This window comes from Diabrotica virgifera, chromosome 9 (assembly GCF_917563875.1).
Source record: "Diabrotica virgifera virgifera chromosome 9, PGI_DIABVI_V3a".
NCBI classification, from domain to species: Eukaryota; Metazoa; Arthropoda; class Insecta; order Coleoptera; family Chrysomelidae; genus Diabrotica; species Diabrotica virgifera.
In genome coordinates this window covers 58,135,315-58,161,984 of record NC_065451.1, presented here as the reverse complement: position 1 = coordinate 58,161,984, position 26,670 = coordinate 58,135,315, and the positions used below count along the sequence as shown (strand labels likewise).

The 26,670-nt window shown below is 33.9% G+C and overlaps 1 protein-coding gene across 3 annotated transcripts in view; it reads right to left on the bottom strand.

Moving 5' to 3' along the window:
• LOC114339168 (dynein axonemal heavy chain 1-like) overlaps window positions 1–26,670 on the bottom strand; it is a 1,269,803-nt gene that overhangs the window by 1,190,716 nt on the left and 52,417 nt on the right. For all 3 annotated transcript variants that reach the window (XR_007700607.1, XR_007700606.1, XM_050661243.1), the window contains exon 3: window positions 26,465–26,634. Coding sequence is in view for 1 of the 3 variants with exons in the window: in XM_050661243.1 (XP_050517200.1) it covers window positions 26,465–26,634 (170 nt within the window). In the remaining 2 variants the exon portion in view is untranslated. The remainder of the gene's footprint in view (window positions 1–26,464; window positions 26,635–26,670) is intronic.

Sequence of the window (26,670 nt, the reverse complement as noted above, 5' to 3'; positions counted from 1 at the left end):
TTATTTGGGAAAAAAGCCACAATTTTAATTTAAAATTAATTTATTGACGTTTCTACATCCACTTAGGAAGTCGTTATCGAAATAAAAAATAAAAAGAATGTGTGTGTACTTTGTGCGCACGTAAGAAAATATTCTTCTATTATATAATAGGTAATTTAAACGAAGTAAATATACTTAAAAGGTTATTTGTACTTATTTTATTTAAAAATCAAACTAACTTTCTTATCTACCACTTTCAAAAAAGAAGAATATCTTCAAAAATTATATAATAATTTACTTACAATCATAAAATCTATAAAAAAAATAAAAAAATAATAACTTGCTTGGGGCTTGAACCCACTTCACGTCTACTGCGCCGTACGAAAGTTGACGCCATTTCAAACTGCACCAAATTCTCGTATACGTCATGTGGGAATATACACAAACTAAACGTTTACACCATAAATTTATATGAATTTAAAAAAATTATTAGTTTGATTTTTGTCGAAATAAAATACAACAAAATATAGAGTAAGAAAACGATATATGAGATGAATAAAAACTAATATTATACAATATTTTTGTTTACCGACAACCTCCATATTGAACAATTATTGACATGCGCATGCGCGCGGATCAATCAAATTTTACCCTCAATCGATTCGCCGCTAAAGAAGAATATCTTCAATAATATCTTTAGAACAATAATAAAAATACGGCTAAAATGCTATGTATTTCCAGTGTTGTTGTATGGCACAGAGGCCTGGACAATATCGGAAACATTAATGAAAAAGCTACAGGCGTTAGAAATGTGGGTGTACCGACATATCCTCAAGATATCCTGGACGAACCACACCGCCAACGCAGAGGTATTAAGTCGAATGTAAAACAAAAAGAAAAGAAAAACTTAAATACCTCGGTCACATTATGAGACATGATTATGAGAACGCGGACCCGGAAGAAGAAGACACTCATGGCTTCAAAACCTACGCCAATTCTTTGAATTAACATCGATCGAAAACAAAAAAGCCGCAAACAGAAAAGCCGCAAACAAAATTAAAATTTATATGCTGATTGAGGGTCTACCCCAAAATCCCGACAGCCAAAATCCCGATAGCCAAAATCCCGACGGCCAAAATACCGACACGCCAGAATCCCGACAGGCCAAAATCCCGACAGGTTTGATAAGTTCCTTTTTAACATATAATTACATTTATTTCTGGTTTTTTGTTTATGGCCATAAGTATTTACCACTTAATATGAACTAATTTTCTAAATAAAATTTCTAGTATGGGTATATGAATTAAATTATTTTTTTTTGCCAATATATTATAGTCCAATAATATATGTACAATTAAATCCTCAAATCAAGTTTACTTTCATATAACAGATATTATCATGTCACTTACAACCTTCCATTTCAGCAAGTATAGCTTTTATATTATAAAATGAAGTGTTTAATGATTTTTTCTGTTAAAATACATAATAATTATTACCCATACTTATTAGTAAGTAATTAGTTTTTCAATTTCAATACTTTATAATATGATTTGGTATTGCGTTTGAAAGGGAAACAATAAATATTCAAAATGTAATGGTCGGAATTTTTACTTATGCGAGGATTGTTGCATGTCGGGTTTTTGGCTGTCGGGATTTTGGGCGCCACCGGCTGATTGCCAACGTCCGCAACGGACGAGTACATTAAGCAGAAGAATATTTTCTATATTGTTGCTCGCAGTTGAATTGTGGACTCTCACAGACGCCAGCTGCTAGAAAATTGTGGCTTTTGAAATGTGGCTTTATCGTCGAATCCTGATACTGACCACGTTTCTAATCAGGTTGTTTTATTAAGAATATAAATAGAAAAAGAGCTGTAAGCCATAATAAGAAACAGCTAAAATCGAATACTCCGGACACAGTATGAGGAGAAGTGATAGATATGGACTGGATTTTCTGGCTGGTTTAACACAATAACCACAAATCTTTTTAGAACGTGTGCCAAAGTAAGGATTGCCATGATGGCCGCCAACATCCGAAAGAGATAGGCACTGCAAAAAAGAAGAGTGGTGAAAAATTACCAAAGAAATATTGGATTACACAAAATTTACGGACAGCAAAAATATTTAAAAATAATTAACTCAACGCGTCTTTACACATATCGTACCTCCGCTCAAATAGAGTCAGAACTCAAAAAAAAAATAAAAACGGTTTTATTGCACTACCAGTTTAATAAACCTATGATTCAGTTAATTTGTACTCTACGAGCTCCCTAGTGGGAAAGTTTTGGGGTAGTTCTGATTTCTTTCATTATACAGTGCTAGTCAAAAGTCCGTAGCCCCCCTCGTATCTATTGAACGGTTATACCTATAATAGTGAAATTTGGAGGGAGGAAATAAACGGACGTAAGTTTCTTAACTAGTTATGACAGGTGACGTAATAGTGACAGATAACGTTACAGCGCCACTGTGACAGATAATTTTAAACGGGACCTTATGGCAAGTGATACATCGTTTGAAAGGTATTGAAAATACCTATTCAGTCATACTAATTTTGTTTGAGTTTAAGTTGATTTTGATTTTGGTGAATAAATTAAATAAATATAGTATTGTAGTTTCGCATTTAATTAATAAAAATTCAAATGTCCGCCTATGCGGAATCATAGGCGGAATTTTGAATTTTTATTAATTAAATGCGAAACTACAATTTTATATTTATTTCATTTATTCATTAAAATTAGCTTAAACTGAAACAAAACTAGTATGATCGAATAGGTATTTTCAATACCTTTCAAAAGAGGTATCACTTGCCATAAGATCCCATTTAAAATTATCTGTCACAGTGGCGTTGTAAAGTCATCTGTCACTATTATGTCACCTGATATGACTAGTTAAGAAGCTTACGTCCGTTTATTTCCTTCCTCAAAATTTCACCATTGTAGGTATAACCGTTCAAAAGATACGAGAAGTGGTACGGACTTTTGACTAACACTGTATATGGATTTTGGGCTGCTAAATCCGAATATGAAAGCAAGCAAGCATAGTGATTTAACCCAGCCTGAGAGACTTGCTCACCCCTAGAGAATGACATTCGGGTGATACAATTCATTGGGGCGAGGAGGATTAACTCCCGTAAGCAGGAATCACTCCACCCCGCTTCAATGCTCCAGACCATCCACTTACCCCCCGATAGCACTCTGATGCGCTATAGGGGCTCTCAATCAGCAAAGTGCTTATCATATGGGAGTCTTGGGTACACGGACTCCCATATGAAATCCTACCCCGATCAATGCAGGCCAGCGTGAGGCGCTCTATTCCCGCTATCTCTAGTGACTTATCTTCGATCTGTTTTGCTTGCTCGGGCGCCGAGTCCCCGCTCTAGGCTATGTCCAGTTCGGCGACTCGGCGCTCGAGGATGTGGGCCCCTCATGCCCGTTTTTTGGGTTTTGTTACTAATATTTTTTTGTGGCTTTCGCCTATTGTTAATATTTTATTGATTTGTTTAGTGGTTGAAGCCGTTTTGAAGTTTTTTGTATATTTTTTTTGAGGGATGTCTGAAAATTATAAAAATCAACATTAATAAATATAATGAGATGCCAAAGGTGAGCAAGTTGTCTTCTTTTAATAGAGCTACGATTATCTAGCCTTTATTATATATTTACTAATATTTGTTGTTTGGGTCTCCTATGTTTCCATCTATGGTACACATCATACCTTAATATCTCTTGCAAGATTCGGTTTGGGTGGTCTTCTAGCTCAGCAAATTTTGTTCTGGCTTTTTCTTCCATAATATCCAGTACTCTTATTTGTTTTAGGTCTCTAAATAAGAACCGTTCGGCGACGTATCTGGGCACGTTTGCAGCTTCTCTGAGGCAGTTGTTGTGTGCCGCTTGTATCTTCTTTTTGTTACTTTGACTTATGTGATCCCATGCAAGAGATGCGTATGTAATTATTGGCAGTATAATGCTATTTATCAGTCTTAATTTTGTTTTTATAGCTAATTTGCTTCTTCTTCCTGTGAGTCCTCTTATTACCGATCTGGCCGCTGCTGTTTTCTGGACTGTTGCGTTGATATGTGATGTGAATGTAAGACCTTGGTCCATTGTGACTCCTAAATATTTAACTTCGTTTTGCCATTCGATGGGTCTGTCTTGCAATGTTAGCTGTTCTTCTGGGTTATCTCTTCTCTTTTTGAAGATAACCGCTTGGGTCTTATCTGGATTTATTGTTATTTTCCATTGGATACTCCATTCTTCTATTGTATCCAATGCCGTCTGTAGATTTCTTACAGCTATATCTAGGTTCATGTGTTTTGCAGCAATTGCAGTGTCGTCTGCATAAAGGCTGATCAATGTTCCGGGTGTTCTTGGAACATCTGCTGTATATATGCTATGCAGAAGGGGTGATAAAACTGCCCCCTGTGGTACTCCAGCTTCCGGCATTCCGTGTTCTGATAGAACTGGTCCTATCCGGACCCTGAACTTCCGGTCGCTTAGGTACGAGGAGATGAGTTTCGTCATGGCCCCGCTGTATCCATAATCTCTCATTTTGTATGTCAGTCCTTCATGCCACACTCTATCAAAGGCTTTGCTTACATCCAGAAAGGCTGCTCCCGTATATTGTTGGTCATTGAATCCAGCTACTATATATTCGGTAAGTCTTAATATTTGAAGTTCGCTGGAATGTTGAGCTCTGAATCCAAACTGTGATTCTGGGATTATGCCTAGCCTGTCTGTCTCTGATTGGAGCCTGGTTTGGATGACTCGCTCCACTATCTTACTGACTGCTGGAAGTAAGCTAATCGGCCTGTAATTTTGAGGAAATATGTGGTTCTTTCCTGGCTTGGGTATCATAATTACATGGGCTTCCTTCCATCGATTTGGGAAGAGCCTGTATCTTAGTATTGCGTTTGTTATATTGGTCAAATACACAACTGCTTTCGAGGGAAGATACTTCAGAGCTCTGTTAGTGATTTCGTCTGGACCAGGTACTTTCTTTGGTGAACTTTTTCGAATCAGTTCACTTATTTCTCTTGGTGATGTGGGATTTATTATTTCTTCTTGTTCTTCGGGCGTTTCTAGTTCTGTTTCTTCGACTTCTTCGATAAAGTCTATATCTTCGTCTTGGTGATAATTCAGTGTACACTCTCTTTCAAGTGTCCTTCTCATCACCTCGGCTTTATCTTCTTCTGTGTAGACGATCCCATTTTCTCCATGTAGTGGGGGAATGGGTTTTCTATCGTTTCTTAAAGTTCTTTGGAGCCTCCATATTTCTTGCATATTTTGGCTCCTTTCCTCCATTTCTTTAAATCCGAATATGAGGTTTGCGGACAAAATTTCTTGCCGGAACATTGAAAAAATCGCGAGAAAATCGAAAAATTTCAGCTTTTTTCCGCTTTTTTGCTCAAATCTCGAAAACTATTAACTTTTAGTAAATGGTCTGTTAACAGAAATTAAAGTACTTAAAATTATCTACAAATATCCCTTTTTACTTTTTTTTTCAGACGAACCGTTCGGTCTAAAGTGTAAGTTGAAAATTTCCAATTTTTAACGGTCTCGGCAAAACCCACTTTTTACATTCCAAATCTTTAGTTTTTATTAGAATGCTGTCATTTGATAAATTTCTCCTAGTTTTCTGTACAAATAATAAATGTTAGTTCATAATATGAATATGGTATGTCTCTTCTCACAGTTTCCATGAATCCATTCCATCCTAAAATGCCGAGAATGTCTCTGCTTTTCCCTTAGAGCCACATAAGATCAGGCACAGATGGAATCACAGTTTCAGTTGGTGTGAACATTCCCTTCGGGGAATGATAAACCCCGATTGATTTCTGATAAACCTTGAGGGTTTGTCTTTTCAAAATGTATTAGTTGAACAGCTCTCTGACTTCCATAAACCTCAGGTGCGGGTTTAGTTTTTAGCCCAGGAATGGATTGGTTAGGAGCTATTGCATGTTTTGGTGCAATACAAGAAATTCCACCCATGACGTAAAAGTGTGGTATCCGTCGATTTTATGTACCTACGTTAACCTTGTCTGTTCCAACTCTGCATATATATGTTTTTAAAAAAGTGGGTCTGTATTACCAGCCACCGTATATATATATATATATATATATATATATATATATATATATATGGATTCCGACTTTAGGAAGCCAAAAACGCTATATCGCACCGGTCATACGAAGCCCGACACCTCCTTACGAAGCCCGGATTCGGGCTTCGTAATTCTTTAATGTTATTTCCCCAAAAAACGTACTTTACACCATCTCTCGATATTTTAACCAAGTTCAGAACATGTGAATACGCTTGGGCTTCATATATATTCGGACAAATTTTAGAAATGTACCATAGGTAGCTCTGAAATCATGATTAACAATACGAAGCCCGGGCTGCTTATGCCTGGAATTATTATCAAAACATACACTCGTAGTTCATGGTATCTACCACCAGTTTGCGCTGCGAAAAGAAGTATATACTCTGTAGAAGTTCAGCAGCGTTAGGAAGCCCACATTGAGCTACCGATTATAAGAAGCCCTGAAGTTTGGCAACGTTTTTGCATATTCCTCAAAGTACTATTAGCTTGTAAACATTTTTATTATTACCTGGCAATGCACATTTTTTGTATTTTTGGGTCGTTCATCGTCATTAATCTTGTGTACTAAGACTCCCGAGAACAGATTATGGTAATTCTTAGCATTACCTGTACACAGTAAGATACCGACAGAAAAAAGATTTAAAAATTGAATCGCAAAAGAATTATTTATTTTAATTGATACAATTAATACAAATTAATACTTTGTATTACTAATTTACTATTTTAGTTTGTAATAAGCCACATAATTTGCTACCAAATAGGAAATTAATATGACAAATTAAATTATTGTTTTTTTTTTATTTAAAAAAGGTTAATGCCTCGACAACTAATGGCCATTGGCATGGTAGGTACGGTAATTTTTAACAGTTAGGTACCTAGTGTAATGTGTAGTGTGTGTGTGTGTGTTGAGTAAGTGTCTTGTTACTTTGCAAAGTTGACGTCATTGTCTTTGCAAAGAGACGCTAACTGTATCCGAACGTCTGCGGTTCCTCCGGTGAGTACCGATCCCACAAGGACAGAAACTATTTTCATTTATTAATTTATAATAAATGAAACATTTCTGACCCTGGTGAGATTCGAACTCACAACCATTCGGATTTTTCGATCCAAAGGTAGGCGCTCTTACCACTCAGTCAAGGACGGAGTTAAAGTTATTATTATTAAATATTACTTTATAAAATTAAAAATAGTCATTCTTATGAATTATGCGTATTATTCTGATTCTGATACGATGAACACTTGTTTGATGGGTCTGAGCCACACAATTGAGGGTTAGGCCACTGTTTCATTCGTATTTTTAGTATTTGTCAAGGCAACAATACATTATGTAGTGCCATATTGCCAAATATAGAGCTAGATTGTGTAGACCACTGTTGAACCATATATCCAATTTTTCTGCTTTTATTGATGTATTAATCTAAAAATGCTCAATTTGTGGACTGTGCCACTGTTGCTCTGAGCGCCTCATTTAATACAAATACAAAATATTTAATACAATAATGCATATAGATTTTCCCTTCGGAAAAAATCAAACAATATAGAGGTTTTTTAATTTCATTAAGGGTATGGGCACGTAGTTTCTGCTGAAATGCTACTCAAATGGAATTCATTTTTTTTTTCGAATTCTGAGAAAACTAATAATTATTTTTGAAAATTTTAAACTCAGAATAAGAGATTACGTTATTAGCGAGGGCCGAAAGTCCCTGAGAACTTCTATAATGTTTATTTTAATAAGTTACAGGGCTAAAAACTAAAAGAAAATTTAGTGTGACTTTTAATTTCAAAATATCTCATTCAAAATAAACTTGTTATTTATTGTAAGAGACTTTCGGCCCTCGGTAATAATTTAGTCTTTCATTTTGCGTTTAAATTTTTCAAAAATATTTATTGTTTTTTTTTTTTCAGGATTTGAAAAAAAATGAACACAATGTCCGTGGTAATATTTTCCAAATCTTTGTCAGTAGTAAATAGAATATTGCCAGCATATTGTCAGTCAGACAGTGACAATTTTAAATATTTGACCTGGCATTGGGAATATTTTCAGTTGTTGATTAAATAATATTGATAATGTGTTTAATAAATACTTGATTTAAGACGTGAACTTAATAAAAAGTTATTTATTGTTTATTATTTATGGAAGATCCAAAGCAGAGAATACACCAGGATATATTCAGTGATCCAAGTATTGTGTTGTTACAGATGTTCAAAATTGTAAGCGTTTCATAGTAACAATATATTATTAAAAAATCACTTTATCACTTTTCCTCTTTTCTCGATTGATTATTAGCTTTTGTTGTACAGTAGATAAATTATTACTGAATACATAGGTAGTGAAAAAATTATCAGTAGTAATTGCACAAGAGCTCTGAAATTATCGAATTTTTCCCGAGTGACACTTTGACAGTATTAATTTCACGACCCGAAGGGGAGTGAAATTACGTCAAGTGGCACGAGGGAAACAATTCGATAATAATTTCAGAGATCGAGCTGCAATTTGCTGCGATTATTTCATGAATAAAACTGTTTAAAACCAAAATTTTATTGTAATTTATTTATGTAAGTACAAATTAGTACAATTAAACACACAGTTGTTATAAATATTTGACGATTGAAAGTCATCACTTTTATAAGTTTTAAAACAGTAATTGTCATTAATGTCACTGAATGTATTTTTTCACAGCAACGAAGGGCAACTGACGTAATATACTTGACGATGGGATATTATCAAAAATGATCAATTTAATTTGTATTTCTGTAGCTTTCTATTGGTCGGAAATATGAAATAATCATATTAATTAACTGAATTAACAATTAAGGCAATTAATTATACTAGTAAAAGTTATCCAAGAACATTCAAAAGCCATCTTTACAGTTAATGATGAAGTTGTCAAGTAAAGTTTACATATCCATACCAGTGACAATTTTACTACACGTAATTTGCGGTGTAAAGACAGAAAGAGTGGGGATAGCCTTAAAATATTTGCGAATTATGTACCGATGGCCCTAAGAAATGTTTAATAAACAACATATTAAAAAGTTCTAGTCTAGAAGTGGGCACTTAATTTTTTATTAAACAAATGAACTGCGAAATTAGATGTTTCTTTAAATAACCCCGAAAATATAAATTTTAGAAAAAAACTGACTTGACTTGAAAAATTCAGACAATTGAAAAAAACCTAAATATAAGATTAAAATTTTTATAAAATTAAATCTGTAGCTTCTATAATTTTTTATTTATAACGCTAAAGTCACCCTTCTCACAAACATTGGCGCACTGTAAACTAGCGAAGTGCACGGCTGAGTTATTTAAGTGTATTTCTCTAATTAATGGATCAAATAAAATTTTACAAATTGGACAAGAAAGAAGGAAATTAAGAGAAGGAACAAGAAAGAATAGCTTAATTGGAAAGAAGAACAATTAAGCTATCTTATGGTTATAATAAAAAGAAATAAAATGTATGGGCATAAGTACGGTGTGGGCTGAATTTTGTTTAAACATTATTTAAAAATGTGTAACTAATAAAATTTTTCTTATAAAGCTCTCAAATTTGCACAACTTACCTTTCAAACATCTTACTAAACAATGTTTCATTCAAAAAAATGCCAAAAATTTAATTCAAATGATATGACGCAAAAATGCAATTTTTGAAAACTTTTACGTAAGTTTTAAGGAAAAACGTAGTTTACAGAATTACCAGCACTTTAAAACGGTATTACTCAAGTTTGAAAAGATTTTTTACAATTTTATAGGTGATTTTTTAAAGCATTTGATGTATTTTTAAAATTTACTCAATAATTTTATTTTAGAAATGAAACTATGAAACTATGAATGAAACTATTCCTTTTTGACAAAAATTAAGAAAGATAACAAAAATGTACCTAATACAAAAACCGAAAATTACCAACTAAAAAATTGTTTATAAAAAGTGATCAAAAATGTTTTCTCTAAAACTTACCTAAAATATATTTAATAATAAGCTTGAACAATAATAAATTTTCAACAAAAAAATATTTTTAGCTCTTAAACATTATGTCTGCGTAACTTCGAACCTATTAATAACTTTTTTATTACCAGTTTTACGAAAAAAGTTATTCTTTATAAAATACTCTGCATCGTATATGATCTCAGATGCAACCATCAAATATCAAATTTTATTAATTTTACATACGAGGTTTTACATACGATTTTACATTTTGACATACGAGGTATGTAAAAAAATATGAATTTCACTCAAGAGTAAAGTACCTTTAGATTTCACAATATCGAAAATTGTTATTAAAAAAAGTTGGTTGGAATTACAAAATATGTTTCACTGTTTAATTACATTCTTCTAAATGAGATATTGTGAACTATAAAGGTATGGTATGTTTAACAGTAAATGGTCGAGTTCAATTAGTTACCACTATAAACATCCTGGAATAACCGATAATAGTATAAAAGGTCCGGTTTCAGGTAAAATTTAAATATGTTTTCTGGTACAATTTCTTTGCTTTATTATGGGATTACCGTCTAGTCAGTGTTAATTGTCAAAAGACCCCAACTCTGTCTACCTCGGTTGCTTATCGCTCCGGGTGGGTCTTAACAATGGGCCAGGTCAGATAAATTTAATAATATTTACGACCGCACTAATTGAACTCAACCATTTACTGTTGAACAAACCATACTGAACTGTTAAGCAAAAGTCATATTTGTTTGATATCTGATGGTTGTTTTTTGGACTTTAGACCAGAATAGAGTATTTTATGAAGAATAACTTTTTTTCGTAAAATTAATAATAAAATAGTTGAAATAATTGAAATAAAATAATGATGATGGGTATCCGTAATTTGAGAAAACATTGAATTTTTTTTTCAATTATAATGATGTAATTATAATAAAACATAGTTTTTAATTCCCAACAAATTTTTATAATACCCATATTTTGATATTCTGGAATATAAAGGTACTTTACTCTTTAACAAAATTCGTATTTTTGACATACCTCGTATAAAATTGATAAAACTTGATATCTGATGATTGGGTTTTAGATTTTAGACTATGCAGAGCAATTTATGAAGAATAAACTTTTTTTCGTAAAATTTGTAATAAAAATGTTTCAAATATGGTTCCTTGCTACGCAGACATAGTGTAGAAGAGCTTCTTTATAAGCATTTTCAAATAGTAATGCCATATTCGGATTCAGCATAATCAAAAACAAAATAGAAACAAAATTCAACGATATTTTTAAAATTATTTTAAATTATATAATTTAACATGATTGTTTGGAATTAAGAACTATATTCTGATATGCAATTTCATCCTTCTAATGGAAAAAAAAATTTTGAAAATTTTTCTAATCAACATTATTTTTAGTTTTTTATTTCAATTATGATATATATAGATATTTGTATAACAAGGGAGGAAAGTGCTTCTTTTCCTCCCGAGAATGAAGTTTACTGCCCGACGCGTAGCGGAGGGCAGTAATCATTCAAGGGAGGAAAAGGCACTTTACTCCCATGTTATACATATGGTTTTTCCACCTTCCTCAAATAACAAGTCATTTTTTCATTTTTACTTAATTTATTTGTGTAACTAACCAACAAAATTTATTAGAACTAAAACTAATAAGTACGTACAATATAACTGTCAACTGTCAAATATAAGTCAAAATAAAAATGTAAACATTGTTAAATCAAAATAACAATTTACAGTTTTTTACCATTCTGTGAAATACAGAGTGTTTTATAAATAAACGTTAAAATGTATACAAACTTACGTAATAGAAAATAGATATTGTACAGGGCGTCAATAAGTTATATTTTTATGAATGAAATACCATGATGTCACTTTTACTTTTCTTCCCTAGGGAGGAAAAGTACAACTTTGCTCCCTACAATCAGGTCCGGAAAAGTATACTTTCGGTAGAGGTAGGTGGAAAACTCTTTTATTATTCATTTTACAAAAAACAGTTATTCTTTATAAAATGTTCTACAGGGTCTAAAACCTAAAATACAACCGTCTAATATCAAATTTTGTCAATTTTATACGAGGTATATAAAAAAAATATGAATTTTCCCAAGAGTACTTAAATAATATACCCTTATTTTTCACAATATTGAAAATTGTGCTTATGTAAAGTTGTTTAGAACTAAAAACCATAATTAACCCGCCAGTGGTCGCTATATGAGATTTTCTCTCACGGTTTCAGAAAATTGCACAGAATTTTTTTTCTGGGAAATTATAAGATCTGTAGTTCCTTCTAGTCTCCTAACTATCCTCCCTCGACAATCTAATAGAATCGTCCGCTTAGATAGTGACTCAGTTGACCTAATATCACCCAATTGTTGAGTCAGCGCGCTTCAAGTGAGACATTCTCTCATCAAGCGACCACCCGCGTTACGAACTGTACATAAAAATTAATTTTATTTTGGCACTTAAAACCTAAAATAATGTAAAAAAAATTGTAATTGTCATCAATCAATTTTTCCAGAGCATTCTTGTTATATTTGTGTGCTGTGCCGTAAATTATCAAGATACGGAGATTGATTAATATTGGTTTAATTCCGATTATTTCTTTTTATTTTATTATATTATTATCTATATTATGTTACATTTTTTTTTTCTTATTATTAGTTAAGAAAAAAAGTTTAAAAACTGTTTTAAAAACTTTATTTTGTAAAAAAAGGTAAAATTTGGATATGTGAGAGAAAATCTCACGCGCGACCACTCGCGTAACAATCTACCTAGCGACCAATGCCGGGTCGCTAGGTTGGGAATCTATCTTTGGTTGGGAAATAAGCCACAATTAAATTGAAAAAATAATTTTATTCGCGTTTGGACGCCCAAATCGGATGTCGTTGTCAAAATATAAAATATTACTAATATTTACTCGGTAATATTTTGTATTTTGACAATGACATCCGATTTGGGCGTCGAAACGTTAATAAAATTATTTTTTCAATTTAATTGTGGCTTATTTCCGAATCAAAATAATTATAAAAATGCCACAAGAAAATAGCTTCAGAACAACACTAAAAACCATCTTCCAATATTCCATCCTTCTCATTGAAATATTCTGAACTATAAAGGTACTTTATTCTTGATCGAAATTTATCTTTTTTGACATACCTCGTATAAAATTAATCAAAATTGATATAAGATGGTTGTATTTAAAGTCTTTGGCCATGCAGAACTTTTTACAAAGGATAACTTTTTTTTCGTATAATTAATAATAGACCAGTAAGGATCTGTTTTTAGATGGATGTGAGAGGTGGCATTCAGATTTTTGCGGATAAAGTTAGGTGATAACTTCGTTATTAATAATTGATTAATGCTCCGTCTCAAATATGCCCGGAACATTAATAAAAAAAATAGAATATTTAAAAATTTCAAAAAATTTCGTTTTTTTTTTCTAATTTTTTTGCTTATAACTTTAAAACGATTCATTCTGGAACAAAGTCGTATAGGAATAAAACAAAGGTAATTAAATTTTCTATCAGATGCGATTGGTTAAAAGTCTCTTAATTAATCACCCTTGCTGCAAAATAGCAATAAATATAAAATAAGGGGGCAAAACAAGCCTGTTATTATTCAATTATTTTCCATCACTTAGGTTACACTTGGAACCTTCCTAATTCGCTTAGAAAATTTTTGTAATGTGCTAAAACCGTACACCAAATTTCATTAAAATTGACTTACTAGATTTTGAATAATAATTTTGCAATCTAAACTTTTTTTAAAAAATTAAACTTTTTTAAAATCTTGCACAACAAAAACTAGTGTATACAAAGATTTGTCAATCTTTTTACATATAAAGAAGCACTCCACCTATCTAATGCACTTTACAGAATTAAAATCGGATTGTTTAAGCAGCCTCAGCAATGTTTTAAAGTTATAAACAATTTTTTGGCTTATAAACAAATTAGTCCTGTGGCCAGGAGGGGGTGCTGCGGGCTCCTTTATTTAGATGCGCTTACCCAAGATTTTTATGTATTTTTTGACCCGTGGAACACGATTTTTTTGGGTAACAGTTGATCCGGATATCAATAAAATTGTTATAAACAAACAACTTGAGGAATTACATAACATCGATTTTTCGCAAAATAAAACACTTTTTTATATTTCTTGGGTAAGTCTAAGCAAAAAATGTTCTTACAAATTTTTTCGTAGGATGCATAGTTTTCGAGATAAACGCAGTGGAACTTTCAAAAAATCGAAAAAGTGCAATTTTTGAACGCGAATAACTTTTGATTAAAAAATAAAATAGCAATTCTGCTGACAGAATTTGAAAGTATAAATCAAATTATACCGGTTTTAATTATTTGCATTGCTAAAAATTAATTTTTTATTATTAAACAAAGCTATTTGTTTATAAGCCAAAAAATTATTTATAAGTTTAAAACATTGCTGAGGCCCCTTAAATAATCCGATTTTAATTCTGTAAAGTGTATTAGATAGGTAAAGCACCTCTTTATATGTAAAAAAATTAGATAACTTCTAAATGGTCTACTTTTTGTTCAGAAAGATTTTAAAAAATTTGAACTTTTTTAAAAACATTTAAATTGCAAATTTATTATGCAAAATCTATTAGGTCGATTTTAATGAAATTTGGTACACAGTTTAAGTATGTTACAAAGAATTTCCTAAGCGAATTACTAAGGTTCTAAGTACCACCGAAGTGGTTAAAAACATTGAATAACAACAGGCATATTTTCCCCCTTATTTTGTATTTATTGCTATATTGCAGAAAAGGTAATAAGTTAAGACATTTTTGACCAGTCGGATATCATACAAAATTCAATTATCTTTATTTTATTTCTCTACGACTTTGTTCCAAAACGAATCGTTTTAAAGTTATAAGCAAAGAAACAGAAAAAAATCGACGTTTTTCGAATTTTTAAATATTTTATTTTTTTTATTAATGTTCCGGCCATATTTGAGAAGGAGCATAAGTAAATTATTATTAACGAAGTTATCACCTTACTTTATCTGCAAAAATTCGAATGCCACCTTTCACATCCAAAAATAGACGTTTTTTCACAAATCCTTACTGGTCTATAATAAAATAGTTATCATAATTGAAATAACTGAAAATAATGTTGTATATCCATAATTAAAAAAATTCAACTTTTTTTTAATTAGAAAGATGAAGTGGAACATTAGAATATAGTTCTTAATTCCAAACAACTTTTCATTACAACAATTTTTAATATTTTGAATAATAAAGCTACTTTACTCTTGAGTAAAATTCATATTTTTTGACATAATATCTCGTATACGGCTTAAAAAAAATGAACCGATGGTTCTATTTTTAATTTAGACCATGCACAACTTTTCACGTTGACGAACAGAACGTCTATAGTCGTCTAATTTCCATTGATGTAATGTGACACAACGTCTATATACGTTGAATTTTTCCCTATTCTACTTTGCAAAATACATATAGTGTCACAACACTTGCTTATACATTTGACGCAGTGTCCGACAACGTGTTAATTGGACACACTGTACAAAACAATTATTGTTATTGTTTAAACAAATAATAATCAATTAGCGGCAAAATCTGTGAGTAGAACTTTTTTACTTTAACATGTATATAAACTAACAAAAAAAGTTTTAGAAAAAGATAATCTTGTTTGAATTGCTCCGAAACAATGCATCTTTTCGTTCTATCTTGACTCTTCTAAAATGCTTCGTATAGATTGCTGAATAGAATTGGGCTTCTTATAACAGGCAATATGACGACTTATATACACATATAAGGATCTCGTAGAACAGTCGTATTATTTAAACGTAAATTAAAACATGGCAACATCGTCGGGCTTCGTATAATGCGTAATCCATATACACTGTGAACGCGTTTATACGAGTGGGCTTCGTAAGACTGTAGGAATAAGACAGTGCTACAATCCCCTTACCCCGTAAACCGCGGGCTTCCATTCATCGGCAGGTTGTAGCGGGCTTCCTATCATTTGTGAGCCATATATATATATATATATATATATATATATATATATATATATATATATATATATATATATACGTTCAAGGTGTTATGGTCTCAATTTACCAAAGCCGAAAATAAGCGTTGCTTATAAAATTTTAGACTCATTGGTGTCCCAATACCGTAGAAATATGTCCGAAAATGTTAAGTTATTGTTCCCAAAGCCTCAAAATGTTGGCACCAAGACAGGTCATGCGGACCCATTATTGCCATATATATTTGTTCACATATTTTAAATATATACGCTATATTGTAGCACTGGTGGTAACGCTTATAGGTAGCTGCTAGAAGGTGAAGCTTTTGTAGCCACAGAAAAGACCAGAAAAAAAAGCGAATCGAGATACATATGTGCAAGATGCGGAGTCGGCCTTTGCGTAGTGTCATCTTTTGAGGAGTACCACACAAAAGAAAACTTTTAATGTTAATTTACATTACATTATTTTTTTTAAGTTAGATACATTTTTTCAAGTTGGTTTTGCTCTCTAATTAGTACTTTTGAAAAGAAAACGTTTAAGTTGGTTAAAAAAAACTCATTAAAAACATGTTTACGTCATTTATTTGTTTATTTATATGCGACGTATATATAAGACAATGGGACTCTAAGCATAAAAAACCTTTGGCATTGAGGGACCAACATGAAAATTAAGGCCTGGCATAGAAATGGTTAAAATTAGCGTTTTCGTACACATGTTGTGTAAAGCACGGCTGGTCAATTTTCTGCGGATCGCCTGCGATTGCTGATACTTCCAGATAAGCAACGCGCTTGCTAAAGTCTTGTAGCGGCAGTAAGGCCCAGATAGTTGGTCTCACCATTCCTTGCAGGGTTGGCCCTTTTCTGTACAAAAAGTACGGTTCAAGAAAATAGGTTGATGTAGTTTCCTCTTTGGAAGTTTGTTCATCCTATACAGAAGCTGTTCGCCTTGAAGTGTCAGCATTCACAGGCGATCCGTAGAAAATTTACCTGCCGTGCTTTACACAGCAGGTGTACGATAACGCTGATTGTAACGTACATACAATCGACGAATATCACACTTTTCACGTCATATGTGGCATTTATTGTATTGCACCAAAACATGCAGTAGCTCCTAATCAATCCATTTCTCGGATGAAAAAGAAACCTGCGCCTGAGGTTTAGGGAAGTCAGGGAGCTGTTCAACTAATTCATTTTAAAATGAAAAAACCTCAAGATTTATCAGAAATCAAGATAACAGATCCGAAGAAAATGTTCACACCAACTGAAACTGTGACTCCATGTGTGCCTGATCTTCTGTGGTTCTAAGGGAAAAGCAGAGATATTCCCGGCCTCTTAGGACGGAATGGACTCATGGAAGCTGTCACAAGAGACACACCATACCTATGAACTAACATTTATTATTTGTACAGAAAACTAGGAGAAATTTATCAAATGACAGCATTTTAATAAAAAATAAAGTTTTTTAATGTAAAAAGTGGGTTTTGCCGAGACCGTTAAAAATTGGCTAAAAATTGGCAATTTTCAACTTGTACTTTAGAAAGAACGGTTCATCTGAAAAAAAAGTAAATAATGATATTTGTAGATAATTTTAAGTACTTTAATTTCTATTAACAGACCATTTACTGAAAGTTAATAGGTTTCGAGGTTTGAGCAAAAAAGCGGAAAAAAACTGAAATTTTTCGCTTTTTTCGCGATTTTTTCAATGTTTCGGCAATGTTCCGCAAACCTTATATTCTGATTCAACAGCCCAAAATCCATATATAATGAAAGAAATCAGAACTACCTCAACATTTTCCTAGTCATAACACAATTTTATTAAATCACTACAAAATTTTATCTCAAAATGTGTTACGTTTATAGTTCAAGTGTTTGTCGTTAGATGATACTGGAGTCATTATATGATTAAACAAAATCAACGGTGCACCGAACATAAACAGTGTCACATATCGATTTGTGCAAGGCATTTGTCCATCTAAGATGTTTATAAAGCGTCGTTTGGCGAGTTAAGGCAGTATATCTGATTACTTTATTCAAAACAATCTGCGTATGTGTTCAAGAATAATGACACACTTATCACTTATATATTTCTTTTTGCAGTATTTTTTGTTTAATGTTGTTAATTGTTTTTAAGTAAGATCATTAAAAATATACGCCTGTTAACCAGACTATAATAATGATTATATTCAGTACTGCAAGGGCCACTTTTGATAAATAATATTTCGTAAGTTTTTCGTTATTTTATCTGTATAGTTTCACAACTTAAAAAAATACTTTTTCAAATATTTTATACTAATGCGAACATAACTAATAAAATAAAACACCAACTCAAGCTACAGATTACTCACTTTGGAGAGCCACAAAAAAACTCAAACGCCCCCAACAGCATAACCCACCAATCAAAGATGAAGCTAACACCTGGGCTAGGAACGACAAAGAAAAAGCAGACCTTTTTGGCAAGCACCTTCAAAAAGTATTCACGCCATACCCTTCTACATTATCTATAGAGGAAGAAACAGAATTAACCAGATTCCTAACAGCATCGTTTCAAATGGATCTGCCCCGCACGAAATTTACAGTAAACCAAATAAAATAAACAATAAATGAAGTCAACATCAAAAAAGCCCCTGGATCTGACCTAATCTTTGGCAAGATTCTAAAAGAAGTCTCGAATAAGTGCATAAAACGAATGACCTTTATATTTAATGCAATCCTGCGCCTAAACTACTTCCCTAGTTCATGGAAAGTGGCACAAATCCTAATGATCCTTAAACCCGGAAAAAACCGGAAAATGCATCTTCATACCGGCCTATAAGCCTTTTGCCTATGATTAGTAAAGTTTTTGAAAAAATGTACGTGAAAAGGTTAAAAACGATAATAGACGAACATAAAATAATTCCGGAACATTAATTCAGTTTCCGAGATAAACACGGAACCATAGAACAAGTGCATAGGCTTGTCAATCAAATAAACAAGGATTTTAACGCCAAAAGATACTGTTCTGCTGCTTTCCTTGACATATCTCAGGCTTTTGACAAGGTATGGCACACAGGACTACAAATAAAATTAAAGAAGCTTCTACCCTATCCTCACTTCCAGCTCTTAAAATCCTACATAGAAAATATACACTTCCTGGTGAAGCACACTAAGGTACCGAGCACACTAAGATATATCCTATTCACTCAGGCATCCCACAAGGCAGCGATCTCGGCCCAATTCTATATCTTTTATACACAGCGGACATTCCAACACCTAGTACAACTACTGTTGCAACGTATGCAGATGACACTGCTATCCTGGCATCTTACACAGATCCATCAACAGTGTTAGTGCCAACACCGGACCTGTCTTCAGCTCGCGAGAATGTAACAAGCGAACGAGTGTACTCCCCCGCTTGCCCCGTAGCTGACACAGTGCACACATACGAACGACACAGTCCACGCTATGAGCTAACGCTGAAAAGACATTATTTCTTTTCCATACCTTGTACTACTTTATATTTTAAATTTGTATCAATAAACGTGAAATTCTCAAAGTTTTACACCAATTATTTAACATAAAAGTTGGTTCTTCGACCCGATCTGATACAAATTAGTTTGACGTGCATTGTGCATTATAACATTACATTGGAAGAAGTTTTATTTTATCTCAACAACCACTACACATACCAGACAGAGATTGACCTTGGCTGAAGCGGCCAACAACAACGCATCAGGTTAGTGGATAATATAAGTGTGTATCACATTTCATTCCCGCTTCTATCTGACTATTTTAACGATATTTTTATGTTTATTTTTATATTCTAATTTGAAATTTTAACTTAAAACATTTACATTCATTTTAGAAGCAATAAATACACAAATTTTTACAATTACGCACATTAAGTAACAAATTTAATAATATTTCTGTTTTCTTTTATTAACATACATATATACAGGGGTAACAAGTATACAAAGTTTTAAAATAGCATACATTAATCCACAATTTGATATTTCGTTTAAGCATAGCAACATTTTTATTTTTTCTTTTCCTTCTTACTGAAATATATTTATACAGGGTGTCACAATTAATACAATCTCAAAAATGAATTCTGCTAAAACCAATCGCACATCAATTAAATCAAGTCTCACTCGCTTCGGTAACTATTTTAATTCTATTAAGGATTTGGAGTGTGGTGAAATCGGTATATATGAATTACAACAGCGCTTAAGTAAAGCTGAGGCGCTGTTGGACGAGTTCAACACAGTCCAATCAACTAATGAGGCAAAGGACAAAAACTATGACGCCAATTGTGATGCTCATTTCAGCGAAAGAGAGAAATTTGAAAATGACTACTACAAAATAATTGCTGCCACCAAAAAACTAATTGATTCAATTACAAATACAAATAAAGTTGACGGCGATGACAGTACTAGCTCTATGGAAGACAACTTCGCAAACATTCGTCTCCCACAGCTGAATTTGCCAACTTTTGACGGTTCGTTCGATCAATGGCTTTTCTTTCGGGACAGCTTCGAAAGCATTATACACGAAAACCCCTCTATGTCCAAAGTTCAAAAATTTCACTACCTGCGGCTCTCCCTACAGGGAAAAGCAGCAGACAAAATAAAATCGTTACAACTGTGTGAAGCGAATTATGACATTGCTTGGAAGCTATTTAAAGATCGTTTTGAAGACAAACAAATTCTTATTAAAAATCACATTAAGGCTATTTTTGACTTACCCACTCTAACAAAAGAATCTTATAACGGCTTAACATCGATCCGCGACGGAATCGAGAAAAACTTGAATGCATTAAAAGTGCTACAACGCCCTACTGAAAATTGGGATGATTTAATCATATACCTTATTACTAACAAGTTCGATAACACTACCAAACGAGCTTGGGAATCGCGCGCAGATGCTAGGAATATCCCAATCTTAAAAAATTTACTTTCGTTCCTGGAAGAACGCTGTCGCATTTTATCCTCATTAACTCAACATCAGGACGACAATGCATCTAAACAATCACATAGGCAAACACGATCATTTGTTTCTACCACTACAACCAATTGTACTTTATGCAATGCTGATCACAGTTTGTACGCTTGTGACAAATTTTTAAAACTAACACCTGTTGAAAAATTAAATACTGCGAAACGTTTGAGATTATGTATCAACTGCCTAGGTAGTAATCATGTTACACGAAACTGCAAATCTTCTGGTTGCAAAAAATGTGGGAAAATTCACCACACTTTACTCCACTTTCAAAATAACGACAGGGAGCAGGTCCATGCTTCACAGAGCACTTCAAAAAACAATACTGGATCTACCCCTAGCACATCGAATGAAATTATTAGCTTGACAAGTAGTATCTCCTCACCACCTCAGACACTTCTTTCAACTGCTTGTATTACAGTGTTTGACAACTTCAACAATCCACATCAGTGTAGAGTGCTTCTTGATAGTGGAAGCCAAATAAACTTCATTTCTGACAAACTTGCTAATATTTTACAATTGCCTAAAACTCAAATTGACAGTTCCATATCCGGAATAAATCAAATTGCAAACTAAGGTCACATACTCCATTTCTTTACTTTTCAAATCCAACATTAACAATTTTCAAAGACGTATAACTTGCGTTGTCTTAACTCGCATTACTGATAACTTGCCCTCCTTGCCAATTAGTACTGACAAACTAAACATTCCAGAAAACATTACTTTAGCTGATTCTGAGTTTCACAAACCTGCTCCTATTGACTTACTGATAGGTGCAGATATATTCTGGGATCTAATAAGCATAGGGCAAATTAAACTGGGTCATAATCTACCTATACTACAAAAAACCAAGTTGGGTTGGTTAATATCTGGACCTATACACACTAAAAATAATACATATACAAGTTTACACTGTTCTGTAACAAACAACTTGGACACGCAACTTTCCAAATTTTGGGAAATAGAAGAGAATCCAAAAACTGAATTCCTTTCTGACGAAGAAAATTACTGTGAACAACATTTCAAAGAAAATGTAACTCAAGACGCAGACGGACGTTTTATCGTCACAATTCCACTCAAAAAATCAATTTCTGAACTTGGAGACTCCAGAACCGCAGCAACTAATAGATTTTTAACATTGGAGCGTAAATTACTTAGAAACAATGACATGCGGTTACAATACCATCAATTCATCAAGGAATACATTGATCTTGGGCACATGTCCTTGGCTGAAGATCAGAATGACAGAAATGGCTTCTTCCTTCCACATCATTGTGTGCTTAAGGCTGAATCCACTACTACACAACTTCGTGTCGTTTTTGATGGTTCAGCTAAAAGCTCGACCGGTGTTTCACTTAACGACCTTATGATGGTCGGTCCAAACGTTCAAGATAACTTATTCTACATATTATTGCGCTTTAGAAAACACAACTATGTCTTGAGTGCGGATGTAGCAAAAATGTATCGTCAGGTACTGGTACAAGAATCTCAACGCAACCTTCAAAAGATCCTATGGCGTTTCAACGCTAATGATGACATTTTAGTATACACATTAAACACTGTGACATACGGATTAGCTTCGGCCTCCTTTCTTGCCATTAGATCACTTCAAGAGGTCGCTCATAGAAACATGAATAGTTTTCCTAAAATTTCTAATATCATTTTACATGATTTTTATGTTGACGATCTCCTAACAGGTGCAGAAACTGTAAACGAAATGGTACAAATTAAAGAACAGATCACTAGTCTACTTTTACGTTACGGATTTCCATTGAGGAAATGGATTTCAAATGATCCAACCTCATTGTCCAATTCCAACCAAACCCCTTTGCACATTGGTGAGGGTGACCAAACCAAAACACTTGGACTACTTTGGAATCCCAATGTTGATTGCCTACAATATTCGATTAGTGCTTCAACTCATCATTCCAGAATCACAAAAAGACAAATCTTGTCATTGACTGCGCAGATTTTCGACCCTCTTGGACTCCTATCACCAGTTACTGTCACTGCTAAAATTATACTCCAAGAGCTATGGAAACTCAAAATATCATGGGATGAAACTGTACCTGCTGACTTACACACAACTTGGGCTAAATATCATTCTCAATTACAATTACTCAACTCTATCAAAATACCAAGACAAGTCTCTTGTCCAAACCCAACCTCAGTACAACTCCACGGTTTCTGCGATGCTTCACAGCACGCCTACGGTGCATCAATATACATACGTTGTTGTGATACACTGGGAAATTGTACTTCCAACTTGTATTGTGCCAAAACAGGGGTAGCTCCTCTCAAAACTTTAACGATTCCACGATTGGAGCTTTCTGGTGCGGTTTTGCTGGCACAACTTGTTGACAAAATATCTTCTTCTTCTGAGTTTGATATCCAAAACATTTACTACTGGATTGATTCCACAATATGTCTATCATGGATCAATTCATCTCCACACATATTGAAGACCTTTGTCGCCAACAGAGTGGCAAGCATTCAGCAACTGTCTAATGTTACTTCATGGTATTATGTAAATACTAAGGATAATCCTGCAGACTTACTAACACGTGGGATGACACCTTCTAATTTAGTTTCCTCGAATTTTTGGTTTCATGGACCTTACTGGTTGAGTCAAACTGAATCTCAATGGCCAACAAACAATACACAACAATCTATAATTCTTCTTGAAAACCTTCCTGAAGTTCGAAACACGAGCTGTTCCTTTACCAATACTGTAAACAAATTCGACGCCTACATCATTAAGTTAATCAACAAACATTCTTCATTTTTGAAGTTACAGCGTATATTCGCTTATGTTTTAAGATATATGAATAATCTTAGAATTAATGACAGCTCCTCTCGAGAGCTTGGTCCTCTAACTGTCGCTGAACAGAATCAAGCGCTCTTCTTTTTGATTCGTACTATTCAACGTTACCATTTATCTGAAGAATACCACCAGTTATCTTCTTCTAAACCTCTTAACCGAAGAAGTAAATTATTATCCCTACATCCTTTCTTCGACACCACTCACGAGGTAATACGTGCTGGAGGTCGACTACAACATTCCAACTTTGATTTTGGTAAAAAACACCCAATTATTCTCCCTTCAAAATGTCACCTTACAAACACCATAGTACGCTCTGAACACATTAGACTTTTACACACTGGACCACAAGCTCTATTATCAGCTCTGAGAGAGAGATTTTGGCCTCTGGGGGGACGCAACCTAGCAAAACGTGTGGTTCGCGAATGTATACAATGTTTCAAGGTAAATCCCAAACCTGACTCACACCTCATGGGAAATCTTCCTGCTTCTCGTATCACTCCTTCTCGGCCTTTTGCGATAACTGGTGGCCCATTTCTACTACGTGATCGTAAGGGTAGAAATTTCAAAACAACTAGAGCTTACATTTCACTTTTCGTGTGTTTTGCCACGAAGGATGTACACTTAGAGTTAGTCAGCGATCTCACAACTGAGTGCTTCCTAGCATGTCTACGTCGCTTCACTTCGAGACGTGGTAAATGCAATGAAATACATTCTGACAACGCGACTACATTCGTAGGAGCTAACAACGAACTAAACAAATTTCTTTCTTTGCACGCGAATAGCATCGCAGATGGTTTATCAAAGGATGGTATTCAGTGGAAGTTTATACCACCCAAATCTCCTCACTTCGGGGGCATTTGGGAGGCTGGGATTAAATCTACAAAACAACATTTAAAAAGGGTACTGGGTAACGCTTCGCTAACTTTTGAAGAATTTAATACAGTATTATGTCAGATAGAAGCTTGCCTCAATTCTCGTCCTCTTTGTCCTCTTTCACACGATCCCAATGACCTAACTCCTCTCACACCCGCACACTTTCTGATTGGAGATAACCTCATGGCGCCACCTGATCGCCAGTTACATGATGTGGCTGAAAACCGACTTTCAAGGTTTCAACGACTACAATCAATGGTGCAGCATTTTTGGACCAGGTGGTCCAAGGAATATGTATCCTCCTTACAAGCCCGTCTCAAATGGAAGATCAATTTCCCGCAACTAATCAACGTTGGCGCTATGGTACTCATTAAAGAAGATGGACTTCCACCACTAAAATGGAAATTAGGACGAATTTCCAAACTACACACGGGTGATGATCAAATTATTCGTGCCGTCACCGTAAAGACTGCCACTAGTGAACTGAAACGTGCCGTGACAAAAATCTGTGTTTTGCCGCATTAGTTGTTTTTTTCTTTCGAACCCCTACAGTGCTTCAAGGCCGGGACTCTATGTTAGTGCCAACACCGGACCTGTCTTCAGCTCGCGAGAATGTAACAAGCGAACGAGTGTACTCCCCCGCTTGCCCCGTAGCTGACACAGTGCACACATACGAACGACACAGTCCACGCTATGAGCTAATGCTGAAAAGACATTATTTCTTTTCCATACCTTGTACTACTTTATATTTTAAATTTGTATCAATAAACGTGAAATTCTCAAAGTTTTTACACCAATTATTTAACAAACAGCATCAAGAAATCTTCAATCAAACCTAAATAGAATTCAGCAATGGATGAAAGTATGTCGCATCAAATCTAATGGAACTAAGTCAATACATGTTACATTCACATTACGTAGAGAAACATGCCCCCCTGTATATATTGATAATTGTTTAATTCCTCAATCCGAGGACGCTAAATATCTTGGCATGCACTTGGATCGACGTCTAACTTAGAAAAAATATATTTTTAACAAACGAAAACAGCTTCGACTTGAATTGAGAAATATGTATTGGCTCATTGGACGCAATTCCAAACTATCTTTAAATAACAAAATTTTACTCTACAAGTCCATCCTCAAGCCCATATGGACTTATGGGATTCAGCCATGGGGCACTGCTAGCGTCTCCAATACAAACATCTTACAGAGATTCCAAAACAAGGTGCTGCGTGCCATAGTCAATGCGTCATACTTTGTATCCAACGAGGTGATTCAACACGACATCCCCCTAGAATCCGTGAAAGAAGCCATACAACGTTTTAGTGCTAAATACTGTGAACGAGTGCTAGTGCATCCTAATACGTTTGCTCGATGCTCGACAACTAAATGTGCGAGACGTTTTTGAAGTGCGTAGATTAAAAAGCAATTGCCGTCCGACTTGAATGTCCAACTGAACATAATAAGTTTATTCAAACTAATAAAATTTTAATTTTAGAATTGTAAAGAGAATACTCACTAGAATAGCTCTCTACATGTCTGTATTTTTTACCATAACAAATGCTTAATGCCCAATGGGCAGATTGTTCTACTCAATGGAGTTAATAAAAAAAAATAGTTATTATACTAATTATTCTAATAGTTTTTTAATTAAACCCGGAAAAAATCTAGCACAAATTTTAAACGTCGTTTTCTGGATACTTTGCTTTTTTGACTTATGACACTGTTTAAACGGAGGTGCGATATTGTGGAATCACTTACCTGTGTATCTGAGAACAAAAATACAGTTTCTCTTCGTTGCAATCCAGCTGACAGCATCAAGTGTTTCACATTATCTCTCCATTCGTTTTGCCCGTATGCTTTCGTTAATTCTATTTGAAAGCAACTATATTCGGACATAAAGGCAGCAAGCCGAGTGAGACTTTGCCTTCCTAAAAAAGTTAATTTGACCATATTATACTCCTCCA